General features: G+C 37.7%; 1 protein-coding gene across 1 annotated transcript; it reads left to right on the forward strand.

The window, feature by feature from the left end:
- The first annotated feature begins 2,790 nt into the window (after positions 1-2,790).
- actr2a (actin related protein 2a) lies at positions 2,791-14,559 on the forward strand. The gene is made up of 9 exons (XM_054605037.1): positions 2,791-2,949; positions 5,157-5,267; positions 5,934-6,149; positions 6,642-6,714; positions 7,402-7,538; positions 8,555-8,704; positions 8,836-8,981; positions 9,825-9,957; positions 10,664-14,559. Exons 1-9 carry the CDS (start codon positions 2,902-2,904, stop codon positions 10,832-10,834), a joined length of 1,185 nt encoding a protein of 394 aa, XP_054461012.1. The 5' UTR covers positions 2,791-2,901; the 3' UTR covers positions 10,835-14,559.
- Positions 14,560-14,759: the final 200 nt, after the last annotated feature.

Consider the following 14,759-nt stretch of genomic DNA (forward strand, 5'->3'; position numbering starts at 1 on the left):
GGTAGACACATGGTTAATGTGATATCTTGTGTTACTGTGGCCAAAACCTACAGTTTGTCAGGAAAAAAATAATTCTCAATGGTGTGACTGAGCAGCTTTTACTGATAGATAAGGTTGATTTTATTGTTATAGATATTAATAGCTACAGGTCAAATAAAAATGACCACAAACTCAACATTTCTTTATTTTTGTTTAGAACAATGCCGGCTGTCAGTATGTATAACAGCATCATAAACCAAAACCAAAAGAAGCAATATTTACCTGTAGCAGAGGGAAAAAAACAACTAAAATAAAAAATGATTAAAAAGAAATCCCAAACAACCTCCACATTATATTTGTTTGCATAGTGTTAAGGCTCCTTTCAACTAAAAATGTAAAACTCAAAATCAATCTGTTAAATTGATTACCGATGCCCATTGTACTTACACAGAAATAGAAATACAGCTAAAAACATAAACACTTTACTATAGAATACATACAAGTACATAAAATATATACAAATATATATATATCTTAACAATACAATAAGGACCAACAGCATACAATCTCTAGATGTCAGACTCTTTCTGTTAATTGTAAACAATAATACAGTAGTTCAATGCTGCAGAATGCAAATATGCTGGAATATATTTATCAAATGACTAGTGTAACAGGTTCTTTTATATAGAATACACAATTTATATTCAACAAGTGGGCAAAAACACAACTTCAAATAATGTTGCTCTTTTTTTGCTGGACGTGTGAATGAGCAACTTGTTTGCTAACACATTCACCACAACAACTGGATGTGATTACAGCTTGTTGTGCTACCACCAAGTGGCCAAAAGAGTTAGTGTTGCAGTTTGAAGATTTGAAAGAAAATGTTTAGGGAAGAAAGGGGGTTCCCAGAATTAAAAATATTTATCAAAACTGCATGTGCTGGCTTATTATCTGTCAGCCTAATTAAGTACCCTACAAATTGGACTTATACTCGCACTTTTCTTGAGTATTTCAATTTCATTTCTTTTTACTTTGTCCCAAAAAATATATACCACTGCAATACTTCGCTAACATTTAAGTACAATAAAATATATATTTTTTTGCTGCGGTGTGACTCTGGTTGAAAAAAAAAAGTACAGTACCAGTCAAAAGTTTGGACACACCTTCTCATTCAATGGTTTGTCTTTATTTTTCTTTCTTTATTTTTCTACATTGTAGATTAATATTGAAGACATCCAAACTATGAAGGAACACATATGGAATTATGTGGTAAACAAACAAATGCTCAACAAACCAGAATATGTTTTATATTTTACATTCTTCAAAGTAGTTGAATGACAAGGTGTGTCCAAACTTTTGACTGGTACTGTTTAACAGTAAAGTACTTTTTTAAAACCAGAGTCACACCGTAGCAAAAAATATATATATTTTATGGTACTTAAATGTTAGCGAAGTATTGCAATGGTACATCTTTTTTGAACAAAGTAAAAAAAAATCTAATTAAAAATCATCAAATGTGGAGAAACATGGTTTTCAGTGGACAGAAAGGGTCTGAACATTTCTAATCTGAAAAGTTACTAAAGCTGTCATATAAATGTAGTTGGGTTGAAAAGAATAAAGTTGCATGAAATTGAAATACTCAAGAGTAATTTTCAAAAGTTCAATTTGTAGGGTACTTAATTAGACTGACAGATAATGAGCCAGCACATGCAGTTCTATTTTTAATGGTTAAATTGTTTGTGGGAAACCCCTTTCTTCCCTAAAAAAAATTTCAAATCTTCAAACTGCAACACTAACTTTTTTAACTAAAAAAATACTTTACTGTTATATATTTAATGTATTATACTGTAACTGTCATTTTCTCTGGGGTAAAATTTTTCAGATTTTAAATCATTCCCGTAATAATGAATGCAGGACTTTTAATTGTAGTGGAGTATTTTCAAAGTGTGATACTACAGTAGTTAAAAAAATAAAAAAAAGTATTTTATTGAAGAAACACATGTGGAATTATGTGGTAAACAAACAAATGCTCAACAAACCAGAATATGTTTTATATTTTAGATTCTTCAAAGTAGTTGAATGAGAAGGTGTGTCCAAACTTTTGACTGGTACTGTACTTTATAGTAGATTAAGTTACTGGACGAGTTATTGGACCAGATATTCAGGTGTTTCAGCAGAACAAGGACACAAATTGTTACAGATAAATAAATAAAGTATAAAATGAAAAATAAAATAAATTGAGAGGAAATAAATAAAACCAGAAAAAATGTACACTACCAGTCAAAAGTTTGGACACACCTTCTCATTCAATGGTTTTTCTTTATTTATTTTTTTCTACATTGTAGATTAATATTGAACACATCCAAACTATGAAGGAACACATATGGAATTATGTGGTAAACAAACAAATGCTCAACAAACCAGAATATGTTTTATATTTTAGATTCTTCAAAGTAGTTGAATGAGAAGGTGTGTCCAAACTTTAGACTGGTACTGTATATATATATATATATATATATATATATATATATATATATATATATATATATATTATATATATTATATATATCCAGATGTATTCATTTTGAATATTTGTAATAAACTGAAGGATGAAGTGTTTTTCACAACCTTAAAACATTATATATTTAATGTATTATACTGTAAAACTGTCATTTCCTCTGGGGTTTGTAAAAGTTTTTCAGATAAAAAAATAAAAATAAAAAAAGTATCTGAATGCTTCTTCCAGTACAATTCCATTTATAGGAGGCTTTTATTGTGAAGGAGTCCCACCCCCAGTGTGTGTGTGCGTACGTCTGTATGTGTGTGTGTGTCGCTTCTGGCGGATGCTTAAAGTGACGTCATCAGAGTGCAGGCAGAGGGGGGGGTTTCGCTGCTTTCGGCTGAATTAAGGGAAACACAGACATGGACAGTCAAGGGAGAAAAGTCGTGGTTTGTGACAACGGCACCGGGGTAAGTCCTACATTAGTGTGCGCAGTCAGCTCTCCCTCCGCGGCCGCGCTCCGGTCTCCTCCATGCGGCGGATTGATACGAAAAACGTAGAGACCTGGACTCCCGGAAGTAACGGGGAGCTAACGAGGCTAGCGCGTTAGCATGTCTGGGCGGTGTGAGGAATGTGTCTGTCAGCTGGATTCAGCTCATTCATCCGCAGAAACGTGACATTTATCATTTACCCCCCCTGTGTTGTTTATTAGTATCAGTACACCATCATCATATAGTTCATTAAAAGCTAAAACTAAACTAAAAGCTATGCGTTAGTTTAGCTAGCTTTGTTTAGTTAGCTTAGCTTGGTAACTTTGGTCACGTGATGTGCTGTCAGCTAGCCGCTAGCTTTGGTAGCGTTAGCCACATTAGCTAGCTTCCTGGTATTTTTTTTATGGGTTTTATAATCAGAGTTTGAAGCAGAGGTGCATAGCAGCAGATGGGGAGACTAATTGGGGTTAAAAGGTGAATTAAAATGCTTTTGTTTGGTCCCTGTTAGCTGGGTTAGGCTAGCTATGCTAATGAGCCGCTCGGCCCCGCCCTCACAGAGTCGCTGGGATGCGGAAGTGGAGGCAGTTCTTCCATGTAAGGAAGCCTGTCATCTGCTGCAGGCCTCACCAGGCTGAATGGAGGAAGTGTTCAGCTGCTCTACTGCAGTAACAGCACTCATGCAAAGTCCTAATGCTATTAAAAGAAATGTTCTTAAATAGAAGTATGCAAGTGTAGTATTAATAGTAAAAGAATACTCATTGCACATTGTGGAATATTCCCTCTCGGTGTTTTACTTTTAGCTGTGTATTATTCTCATTGGATTGAAATGACTGCTGCATTTTACTGCTGTGGATGTTTTAAGGTTGTGAAAAAAACACTTCATCCTTCAGTTTATTACAAATATTCAAAATGAATACATCTGGAGATATATATATATATATATATATACATTACATTACATTACAGTCATTTAGCAGATGCTTTTATCCAAAGCGACTTACAGGAAGTGTATTCAACATAGGTATTCAAGAGAACTACTAGTCACCAGAAGTCATAAGTGCATCTCCTTTCTTAAACAAGCATCTTAAAGCATAAACCAGAGCAAAAGTACATATGTATGTATGTAAAAATATAACTACTGTATGTATGTATGTATATATACAGTACCAGTCAAACGTTTGGACACACCTTCTCATTCAACTACTTTGAAGAATCTAAAATATAAAACATATTCTGGTTTGTTGAGCATTTGTTTGTTTACCACATAATTCCATATGTGTTCCTTCATAGTTTGGATGTCTTCAATATTAATCTACAATGTAGAAAAAAAATAAAAATAAAGAAAAACCATTGAATGAGAAGGTGTGTCCAAACTTTTGACTGGTACTGTATGATTTTCTCTGAACAGGAAGCTTATGAAAACTTCTCATATGTAGTGGAGTACTAAACTAAAGTTAAGTAATAGTGCCTTGAATTTTATTTAAGTTTAGTACTTGAGTAATTGTACTTGGAACTGCATAGTTCCTACTGACTTTATTAAGCCAATCAGACATTGTCCATGCATTACTGATCCACACTGAATACAGTTTGATGTTTTGCTCAGCTCATCTACTGTGGTGGGCTGACATTGATTCATAAAGCTACTGCTGACTTCACCTCACTTCCTGTATACGCTTCAAAACACAATCGTTTTAGTATGAAGCAATAGTCATTTTGAAACATTGCAATGAAGAAATAGTTTTTATTGCATGTTTTATCAAAGCATGTTAAAGGAGAGAGTTCAGAAAACTACCAGTTCTGATCTGATATGATATCTTAGTGATAATGGACTTTTAATAACCAGAGAATAAAAACACTGCAGGGAGCGATGTTGTTTGACAGGTCATGTTTGGTTTATGAGGTGAAGATGGAGTCATGCAAAGTATATAATTAGATTGCTCACAAGCCTTAAAGGAATGTTTGTTTATGAGAATAACAATTTGTAGTTAAGAATTGATGTGTAGTTTCAGCCTCAGCAGTTTTTTGTGTCTTATATACACATTGTGGTTCACAGTTACCAATTCTGACTCTTATTTTTCCCGTCTTGAAACATACAGGATTTAGCTCCGTTGTATTGTATTTACCGTTTTATTTTGAAAGTTTTAACACATGCTTATACATCTTTTCTTCTTTCTATCCCATCCTAGTTTGTCAAGTGCGGCTATGCAGGCTCCAACTTCCCCGAACACATTTTCCCAGCGCTGGTTGGCCGGCCAATCATCCGCTCCACGGCTAAAGTTGGCAACATTGAAATCAAGGTAACATTGAAAATCCTTGGAACCACACGTACGTCTTTGGATCCATCAGGACGGCTGGGGCAAAATGGGATAAAGTGATCATGTATGATAGCGCAGGGATTCTTTTGCCGTGTTATATTGGAGTTCTACAATTGTGCTAGTTTAGACCTTAACCATAAACTGTAGCAGCTAATTTCAATGTTTCACTTCTCTTTAGTCAGACAAGAGGGAAATTACTTGATAAAAAGAGATATCGGCACATTCCATTTGTATGTCTAACGTAACTCCATTCAGTACTTAAAGGCTTCACCACCAGGGTGGGCACAGGTGTGTTGCATTCAATGACTGGAAAGGGGTTTGTTACTTTTACCTGCCTGCCCATGGTTGAATCCTTTATGCTCTGATGAAGGTCTGTTAGACCTAAAGTTCAAATAAGGTGTAAAACTGCAAAGATTTAAGTGTGTTGATATTCCTTTTACCAGTTTGGGCTTTCATACTTCCAGCAGTTTAGCAAATATTAAGCCGTGTGGAGTTCTGGTCATCCTGCACGATGAATCAGCTGCTCAAATGAAAACCTTGTGGCTGTGATCCACCGCAACAATAGTGAAGCAAAGCGGCAGGTTAAGAGCCGCTGGTCCAAAGTTTGCCTCTCAGTCTGCTGAATTGTTGACCTTTGACCTCCCGCAGGACCTGATGGTGGGGGATGAGGCCAGCGAGCTGCGTTCCATGCTGGAGGTGAACTACCCCATGGAGAACGGTATCGTCAGGAACTGGGACGACATGAAGCACCTGTGGGACTACACCTTCGGCCCCGAGAAGCTCAACATCAACTCGCAAGACTGCAAGATCCTTCTGACGGAGCCGCCCATGAACCCCACCAAGAACAGAGAAAAGATTATAGAGGTGGGCTGTGTGTAATAAGGAACTTCCCTCAACCAAAGAAACTCTTATTTGAATAACACTCACAACACTGACAACTAATCATTAGTTGATTAAATTGACAGATCTGTAAAACTGAGGTTCTCTACACAAAAGCACCACTTTAGATCTTGTGTTTACCAGAGATTTGTTCTACATTTCTTGGTTATAAGTCATTCAGCATGAAAAAAGGCCCCCAAAAAGCCTAATCGACATAAGAAATCTTAGTAGACTAATGTCTGATTAGTCGAATAATCGACTGGAAGGATGCAGCACTTGGCAGCATTATAGATGTTTTAATTTTGGCCCTTAGAGATGGGAGCAGTGTGACACGTCCCTAATTGTAACGAAAGTCTTCCTAATTGTTACTGAAAATGGGTTTTGGAAGTTTGCATAACGTGTCAGAAACACAAAAACATAAATCTATATTGCACCTCAGTAGTTAGCTGATACTTTCTGTTTTTTCTCTCCTGCCAGGTGATGTTTGAAACGTACCAGTTCTCAGGAGTTTATGTCGCCATCCAGGCCGTCCTCACTCTCTACGCCCAAGGTTTGTTGGTCTCCGTAACACTAGAAAAGCCTACATTTTTTGAGGACAATCCATGCATGTGTTACTTAGCAAAAGCAATTAGCTGAATGCTAATACTAGGGTGTCTAGGTCTACATAGTTTGACCACTGGTGGTGCTGGAGAGCAATGCTAATGAGCAGTGGTTATTTATATATATTCCTTTATTGATCCCCATGGGGGAAATTCAAGTGTTGCAGCAGCTCAACTACACAGACACAGACAATAAATACACATACTATACAACTACACAGACACAGACAATAAATACACATACTATACAACTACACAGACAATAAATACACATACTATACAACTACACAGACAATAAATACACATACTATACAATAAATACACATACTACAACAGACAATAAATACACATACTATACAACTACACAGACAATAAATACACATACTATACAACTACACAGACAATAAATACATACATACAACTACACAGACAACTACACACTATACAACTACACAGACAATAAATACACATACTATACAACTACACAGACAATAAATACACATACTATACAGTAAATACATACTATACAACTACACAGACAATAAATACACATACTATACAGTACATTTGTAACAGGTGTCCTACTAGTAAGCACAAGCACATTGACGATGCACGTCTTCTGTATGTTTTTGTTCTAGGGCTGCTTACGGGGGTGGTGGTGGACTCCGGTGACGGCGTCACTCACATCTGTCCGGTGTACGAGGGCTTCTCGCTGCCCCATCTGACGCGACGTCTTGACATCGCAGGGAGGGACATAACGCGCTACCTCATCAAGGTACCGACCGGCAGCCCAACACAGTGATGGACTGCTTTAATGTTGCCCCTAATGCTACATTCTATTCTGACATTTGGTGAATATGCGGGAAATGCAAGCACCTTATGATACAAAGTATGTGTTACTGCTGTGTTTCCCAATAATAGTGGTAGTTTCAATAGCAGCAGATTAATGCCCATGGTATTTATTTATTTATTTACATGGTTAACAGTCACACGGATTTGATACTCGGGTGTCATATAGTGTGTTTGGGAGATTCTGTACCATAAACAAGTCATCAATGCAAAATATTTTCTGAAAGTTAATGTAACTTTAATATGAAAAAAACACTAGAGACGTGAATCATTTAAAATGAAATAATCTTTTTACAAAGGTCTTTTCCTGAACAGACTGTTGGCAGAACAGTGTGTCAGTGAAAATGTCTTAAGTTACCTAACTTAATATCAAAGCCTTTGATATTGACTGTAAAACTTGAATTATACGTTTTCAATTTTTTGTTAAAAACTTTGTTTAAGATTGACTTTCATTTTCAAGTCTTGAAAATGTGAAAAATGCAGACCGTCCTCTGATGCAGTTGCTGTCATTGTTTCATTTTTGATTTTAAAGTGACATGTACTGTTTTACTAAATGAACAGCAACATATTCTTTGCAAAAGGTGGTGCCATTTGATTTAAATAAAAAATCAACAAAAAAATCCTGAAACTGAGGATTGCTGTTGTCCCATCAGCATTCAGTATTTAAGAAAACCCTGTTCTTTCAAAAGAAACCCCAATTTAATGTCAGTATAATTCATATTTTAATACTAGTCATAATCTTTACCATCTTTTTTTGCATCATAATCATATTTAAATCAGTTACCCTACATGTCTCATCACAAATTACAAATGGCACTTTTGTCAATATGTTGTCGAGTTCTTGAGAAATGTGAACCCAGTAGTTTTTACACAGGTGTTACCTTGATGTAGTTGTATTCAATGATAACAATACCCATGATTCCCGTCCCCTCTGTCCACCAGCTGCTGCTGCTGCGAGGTTACGCCTTCAACCATTCGGCGGACTTTGAGACGGTGAGGATGATGAAGGAGAACCTGTGCTACGTCGGTTACAACATCGAGCAGGAGCAGAAGCTGGCGCTGGAGACAACGGTGCTGGTGGAGTCGTACACGGTCAGTCACGGCTGGTTAATAAACCTTATCTGTTGCTTCACTGATAAGGAGGTCGCAGTAGGAGAGTATTTAACGGTATCAAGACGTCGTTACGTTTCTGAAGGCGGGTTTTTTTTGTGGTGTTTCCTCAGCTCCCGGACGGCAGGTTGATCAAAGTGGGAGGTGAGAGGTTTGAAGCCCCAGAGGCTCTGTTTCAACCTCACCTCATCAACGTGGAGGGGGTGGGCGTGGCCGAGCTGCTCTTCAACACCATCCAGGCCGCAGATATCGACACCAGGTGAGCTGGCAGGGGCGGATCCTCTTATTCGATAAGATAAGATAAGATAAGATAAGAGAGAGCTTCATTAAACCAGAAGGAAATTCCTGTGCCAGAGATTGATCAAAGATGATAACAGAAGAATAAGAAAAACAATAGAATTAATATATAAACATATATTCACAATTGAGTGATAAATAATAAGTGTATAAAATAATACTGACACCAAAGCAAGATAGAGTAGCATAGAGTAAGATAAATATAGTAAAGTAGTTAAACTAAAAAGGGAAAATATAATTTACAACAACATATGAATTAAAACAAGTCAAAATTTAAGTGTATAAGAACTAATAATAAAAACAGTGCCTAATAAAAACTAAAATGGAAAAATAATGTTGTGCATGATATTAAGAGTAATATTGGCAATGATATTGAAAAGTAATTAAAAGTTATATCTCACGTGAGGTATTGAAAGTAATATATAAGAGCTATATATATATATAAGCTGTTTATAAATAATATAGCAGAGACACTCGGGATAGTTTACTCTTTGAGTCACATGTTTTCTGTTTTAAATTTCTCAAGCAGAGAGCAAAACTATACTGTATAAAAGTTTAAATACAAAATAAGACAATTACAAATTCAAAACTTTTGAGTTATGATATATTTAGGGCTGACGTATTTTAATTTTCCAGCAGTCCATTGTTTGCATTGATTTTCATTCTTAGAAAAAGTTCATATGACACTGAATAATGATGAAGAACACATTTACACATACTTTGTCAAGAGGAAGACTTCTCACAGACAGCCAGGGTGGAGTGACCTTATAACAAACATCATTTGGGGTGGTTTTTTTCTGATCAGGTCTGAGTTCTACAAGCACATCGTCCTGTCCGGAGGCTCCACCATGTATCCCGGCCTGCCGTCCCGCCTGGAGCGCGAACTGAAGCAGCTGTACCTGGAGCGAGTGCTGAAGGGAGACGTGGACAAACTATCGGTGAGTACCAAAACACGAGGTCTCACTGATCAACTTAAAAATGACAGATCAGTGGCTGCCCAATAAAATAGGTTTGCTCTGAATCAAATTAGGTCCAGTTATGTGAAAGAGTATTTTTGTACATCACATTGTGATGGCGTGTTCTTAAGATTTAGTGTCTGGTGAGGAAGATGGCATCAAGTTCTGTTGTTGTTGTTGTTTTTAGCATTTACTGCTAATAATAACTCATGAAAGTAGCTCATGTACAGTAGTTAGTTGTAGATACAGTGGTAGGGAGTGTTGTATCGTATTTTTATTTAGATTTTCGATGTTAAAACTCACTTTATCAGCTTGATCAGTAACAGAAATGCAGTAAATATATAAATACACTTTATACTACTGCTTCTTCCCCAGAGCTTTCTTGTGCAATACTTATATTTGCCACTAGGGGGAACTGAAGCCACAGTCTAATTAATGCCTTCAACACCTCAGAAAAGGTCTCTGTGTCATGGTCTCATGAAGATGAAAACGTAACATGTCATTGTTCCTCGAGAGGAAGCGCACACACAGAAAAAAAAAAAAAACCCTCCAACCTGTAATTAAAAGACAATCAGTGTATTTTACGGACCTCACAGGGCGGCGGGTGGGGGATTTCAACACGTTATTATCTCCGCCTCCTCTCTGTTGACACTCTCTGCCTTTTCTCTCCGCCTCTTCTCGCCCGCAGAAATTCAAGATCAGGATAGAGGACCCCCCTCGGCGTAAACACATGGTGTTCCTGGGCGGCGCCGTGCTGGCCGACATCATGAAGGACAAGGACAACTTCTGGATGACGCGGGAGGAGTACCAGGAGAAAGGGACGCGGGTGCTGGAGAAGCTCGGAGTCACCGTCAGATAAAACGCAAACAAACAAACAAACAAACAAACAAAAACACACTCCCCACTCACACCCCCTCCATCTCCTCCCCCTCCACGCATCGCTTACCTTGATGTGTCCGGATGGTCACGCCGTGTCGTCAATTCACGCTCAATTTGAAAAGCTAAGGGGTAGGGAGGGATGGAGGGATGAGGGGTAAGAAGTAGGGTAACATTTTTGGAAATATGTGCTTTCTTGGCGAGAGTTAGACGACATGAATGACACCAGTCTCATATCTGTCCGTTCAATATGAAGCTGGAGCCAGGAGGACGTTAGCTTAGCTTAGCATAAAGACTGTAAGCAGGGGGAAACGGCTAGCCTGGTTCTGTCCACAGTAACACAATTCGGCTGCTAGCACCAGCGATACGTTTTAGGGAGATTATTTGCTTTGCTATTTTTTGGTATATCAAGATTATTTTGGGGCTTTTTTTGCCTTTTTTTTTTATTTGGTAAAGCCGAATTTAGACCGGAAAGAGGTAGAGAGCCAGCAACCGTAAAGCAGACAAGAGAGGAGGTGATAAAATATTGATAAGCTCATCTGAGTCACCTCCAGTTATTACAGTGCGCTAATAGCAGTAAGCTAACATGATTTAGCTAATTAATGATATCTTGTTTGTTTTAATTGTTGTACAAATGCATAATCAGTGAGCATTAGAGGTTACCCTTCAGACACACAAAGCTGTTTCCCTACGTTTCAAGTCTTTATGCTAAGCTAACTGGCTGCTAGCTGTAGCTTTACTTTACCGTTACAGACTTGAGAGTAATATCAATGTTATTTCTGACTCTTTCCAAGAAAGAAAATAAGTGTATTTCCCAAAATGATATCATTATCCGTGACTTTTTTAAAAAAAATACAGGCTGTTCAACGTCAAACTATCCTTTTTTTTTTTTTTTTTTTTTGACCGGCACATCTGCGAGTGTTTTGGGGTTGTGTGCCTCTCATACGAGGCCAGATTGAGTTCCTGGCTGTTTTCAAGTTAACAGACTAGGACAATAATTACTATTAGCGCTGGGATTTGAGTTCCTTTCCAAACCGAGCCCCCCCCCCCGTTCCCATCGCAATGGGGGAAAAAAATAAATGTGCCACCTAATCTGTCAAAACACACGGCGGCATTAGAGATAATGCTCACAGCGCGGAGCATTACAGAGATTAGATATCAGAACAAATGGATCATCACATACTGTGTCTCTTTAACATACCGATCATCAAATAACACCCCCCCCCCCCCCCATTTCCTGTTTAATGTTTGGGAATGAGTCACTGTACTGAAGGTGCAGGAGGGCAGGCCGCCGCTTTTCCACCCAGCACCTCGTTCGTCTTTGTTGGGGCATTTGCTTGCTTGTTTGAGGGCTGAAGTTCATATCTTTTACAAGATTTCAGAGTGAAGATGTGAGGTGATTACGTGGGAAACATCTCAAGGGAACCCATGAGGTTTCTCAGTGTTTTTTTTTAGTTTTTTTTTTTAGTTTCCCCGCTTTCTTCTGGAATCACAGCGTTGGAAGTTTTGATTTGTGGCCGTGAGCAGAGAAACGGACCAGCTGAAGCTTTTTAATGGGTTTGATTTGTGTCTGTTTCTTGTTTCTTCGCACATCACAGAGGATTTCCATTCCATTAACGATCACGAAGCATCGAGTCATTCCTTAGTAGTGATGCAGGACTGTCACGCTACATATCAACGACCTGCAGCTCTACATCCAAACGTTCAGACATTTCAGTCACCGAGCTGTTTAGAATTAAGTTAAATTAAAAGTATGAACTCACTGGATGGTGGACAATCTTTTTTAGTGACCCGTAAGGTGGAAGAAAAAACACGACTACCCTGACAGAGAAAGGCCTCTTCCAATCATGATGTATACCGACACGGCTGTAATTAAGCTTCGAGCCACTAGGGGCAGCACTGAGCACACTGTCGCTGAGCAGAACTCCATTTTACCAAATTTGCGACAAACGAGCTGTGATTTGAACGTGACGTCACTTCCTCTTGTGTTCGATTTGACACGTTTGTGACCCATGCACGAGTATGTGAAAGATATGTAGGAGCTGCTTTACCTGATTTTTAAATCGACTAAAATGAAAAGTCAAACACGTTTATTTTTCCCCACCTTTTAAGGTCACTTATAAGAAAGTTTGTATTCATTCTTTTCTTAACCGGTTTTGTGAAATGCCACTGGGTGATTCAGAACCCTGATACGTTGAATATGACGGTTCTGAATCCCGGCTCGTTTCTCTCGTGCCAATAATGCACCATGCTTTAAATTCCACCGACGCTCCACTAGCTTCTTTCTCTTTCTTTTTTTTTTTAAAGGTGTGTTTGTTTTGTCTTTATGTTCCTGATCATTGATGTGCTTGTCGTTTCACAGGAGACCAGGGTTTCTTTTTTCTCTGACGGACTGTTATATATCTGATTGTACAGCTGTTTGTTGACCTGTATCACTCCCCGTCGCTCACTGTGGTGACCTCGACAACTCATCTGGAATCAGTCACTGCTATCAAACTACAAGTTTAAAAGCGTGGTGAACAAATTTGGCTGGCTGGTCCTGGGTCAGATGTCGAGGGGCTAAAAAGAAACATATCCTCTTTTTTTTTTTTTTAAGAAGGAAATGTCCAATAGGAAATAGTTCCATGTGTTGGTGTTGAAGGAGGAAAGGAGGTGTGGAAACAGAGTCAAACAGTTCTGGAACAATCTCATTGGTTGAAAAGAAATATCAGTCTCACCGATATTGATATTATAGAAAAATATGGTAGAAGTTTGAATTCATTATGGTGCTTTTATACTTTGTATCAGCCAACACACAGTATTTCCCAAAATCAGTATAATAAATAATACAAATAATCATTATTTATAGAGCACATTTCAGAACAAAGTTACAAAGTGTTTTACATGGTTGAACCAGTATTAAAACATTTCAAGTGAGGCAAATGAAACCAGACATTTTGAATAATATTAAAATTAAATACCCAACAATGATATAAAATAATAATTATGAAGTCCTTTTTAAAGTATATATTTTTACTAAACATGAATAATTTACGAGATTAAAAAAAGGCCATTTGTTTAAGGTTTTAGCATATTCAAAATCATCTCTTTTTGAATGTTGAGTGGCTGTAAATACTACAGTTCCCATGAGCCTCGGCGTCAGTTGCAATCTAGACACAATTGTGTGAAGTTGAGCCATAAACACTTACTCTGTTCAGCCAATGAGATCATTCTGGGATGTTTGTGTAAAACATTTAATCTGCGCTCTGGTAGGACATTTAGAAAACGTAAGACTTTTCCATTTGAATTTTTCTTTTTCCTTCTCATTCCTCATGACCACACCTGCCTCTCCTTCTCTGTTCTCGGCTGTACTGAAGATTAATTTGTGGGTTTTTTGGGGGTTACAGGAGAAGGTGATTTGTGTGGGTTACTGAAATATTATTTGTAATATTAATAAGAATCTGGTGTCAGGAAACGGAAAATCCACGTAAAAAAGCTGGTATTTGTGGTTTTCCCTCTCAGTTCTTATGTGTATATCGGAGGCACTTGACTCACATATATAAATATAAATGTATAATTTTCCTTTTGACGAACACGGTCATCAAGTGCCAAGTACAATTACTTTTTTTTTTTTTTTTTTTTTTTTTTTTCCGCTCGTCCTTTTTATGTTTTGTTAAAAGCATTACTGCCAACCGCTGATTTAAAAAATAAAGCAAATGATTTATAGACGCCTGGTGTTCCTGTGTCTTCATGTGTGTTGTCTTTAATAGCGATGACATCGTTCATCTCTCTCTCTCATGTGGTCGTAATGGTCTCTGGAGGACGGACAGAGTACGTGTCTCATTATGGGATGTCTGCTGGAGGATGGACTCTGCTGCTTCAGAGCGTCACTGTTGCACAACCGAACTTCAGACGCCGGCTGTTTTTTT

This window comes from Anoplopoma fimbria, chromosome 9 (genome assembly GCF_027596085.1).
Source record: "Anoplopoma fimbria isolate UVic2021 breed Golden Eagle Sablefish chromosome 9, Afim_UVic_2022, whole genome shotgun sequence".
Taxonomy (NCBI): domain Eukaryota; kingdom Metazoa; phylum Chordata; class Actinopteri; order Perciformes; family Anoplopomatidae; genus Anoplopoma; species Anoplopoma fimbria.

What these genes read in the sequence shown, in the direction of transcription:
- actr2a (XM_054605037.1), top strand. Translation starts at nt 2,902, where the DNA reads ATGGACAGTCAAGGGAGAAAAGTCGTGGTTTGTGACAACGGCACCGGG. An exon ending in TAACGCGCTACCTCATCAAG is followed by an intron (nt 7,539 to 8,554) that starts GTACCGACCGGC and finishes TCTGTCCACCAG; the next exon opens with CTGCTGCTGCTGCGAGGTTA. An exon ending in GAGACGTGGACAAACTATCG is followed by an intron (nt 9,958 to 10,663) that starts GTGAGTACCAAA and finishes TCTCGCCCGCAG; the next exon opens with AAATTCAAGATCAGGATAGA.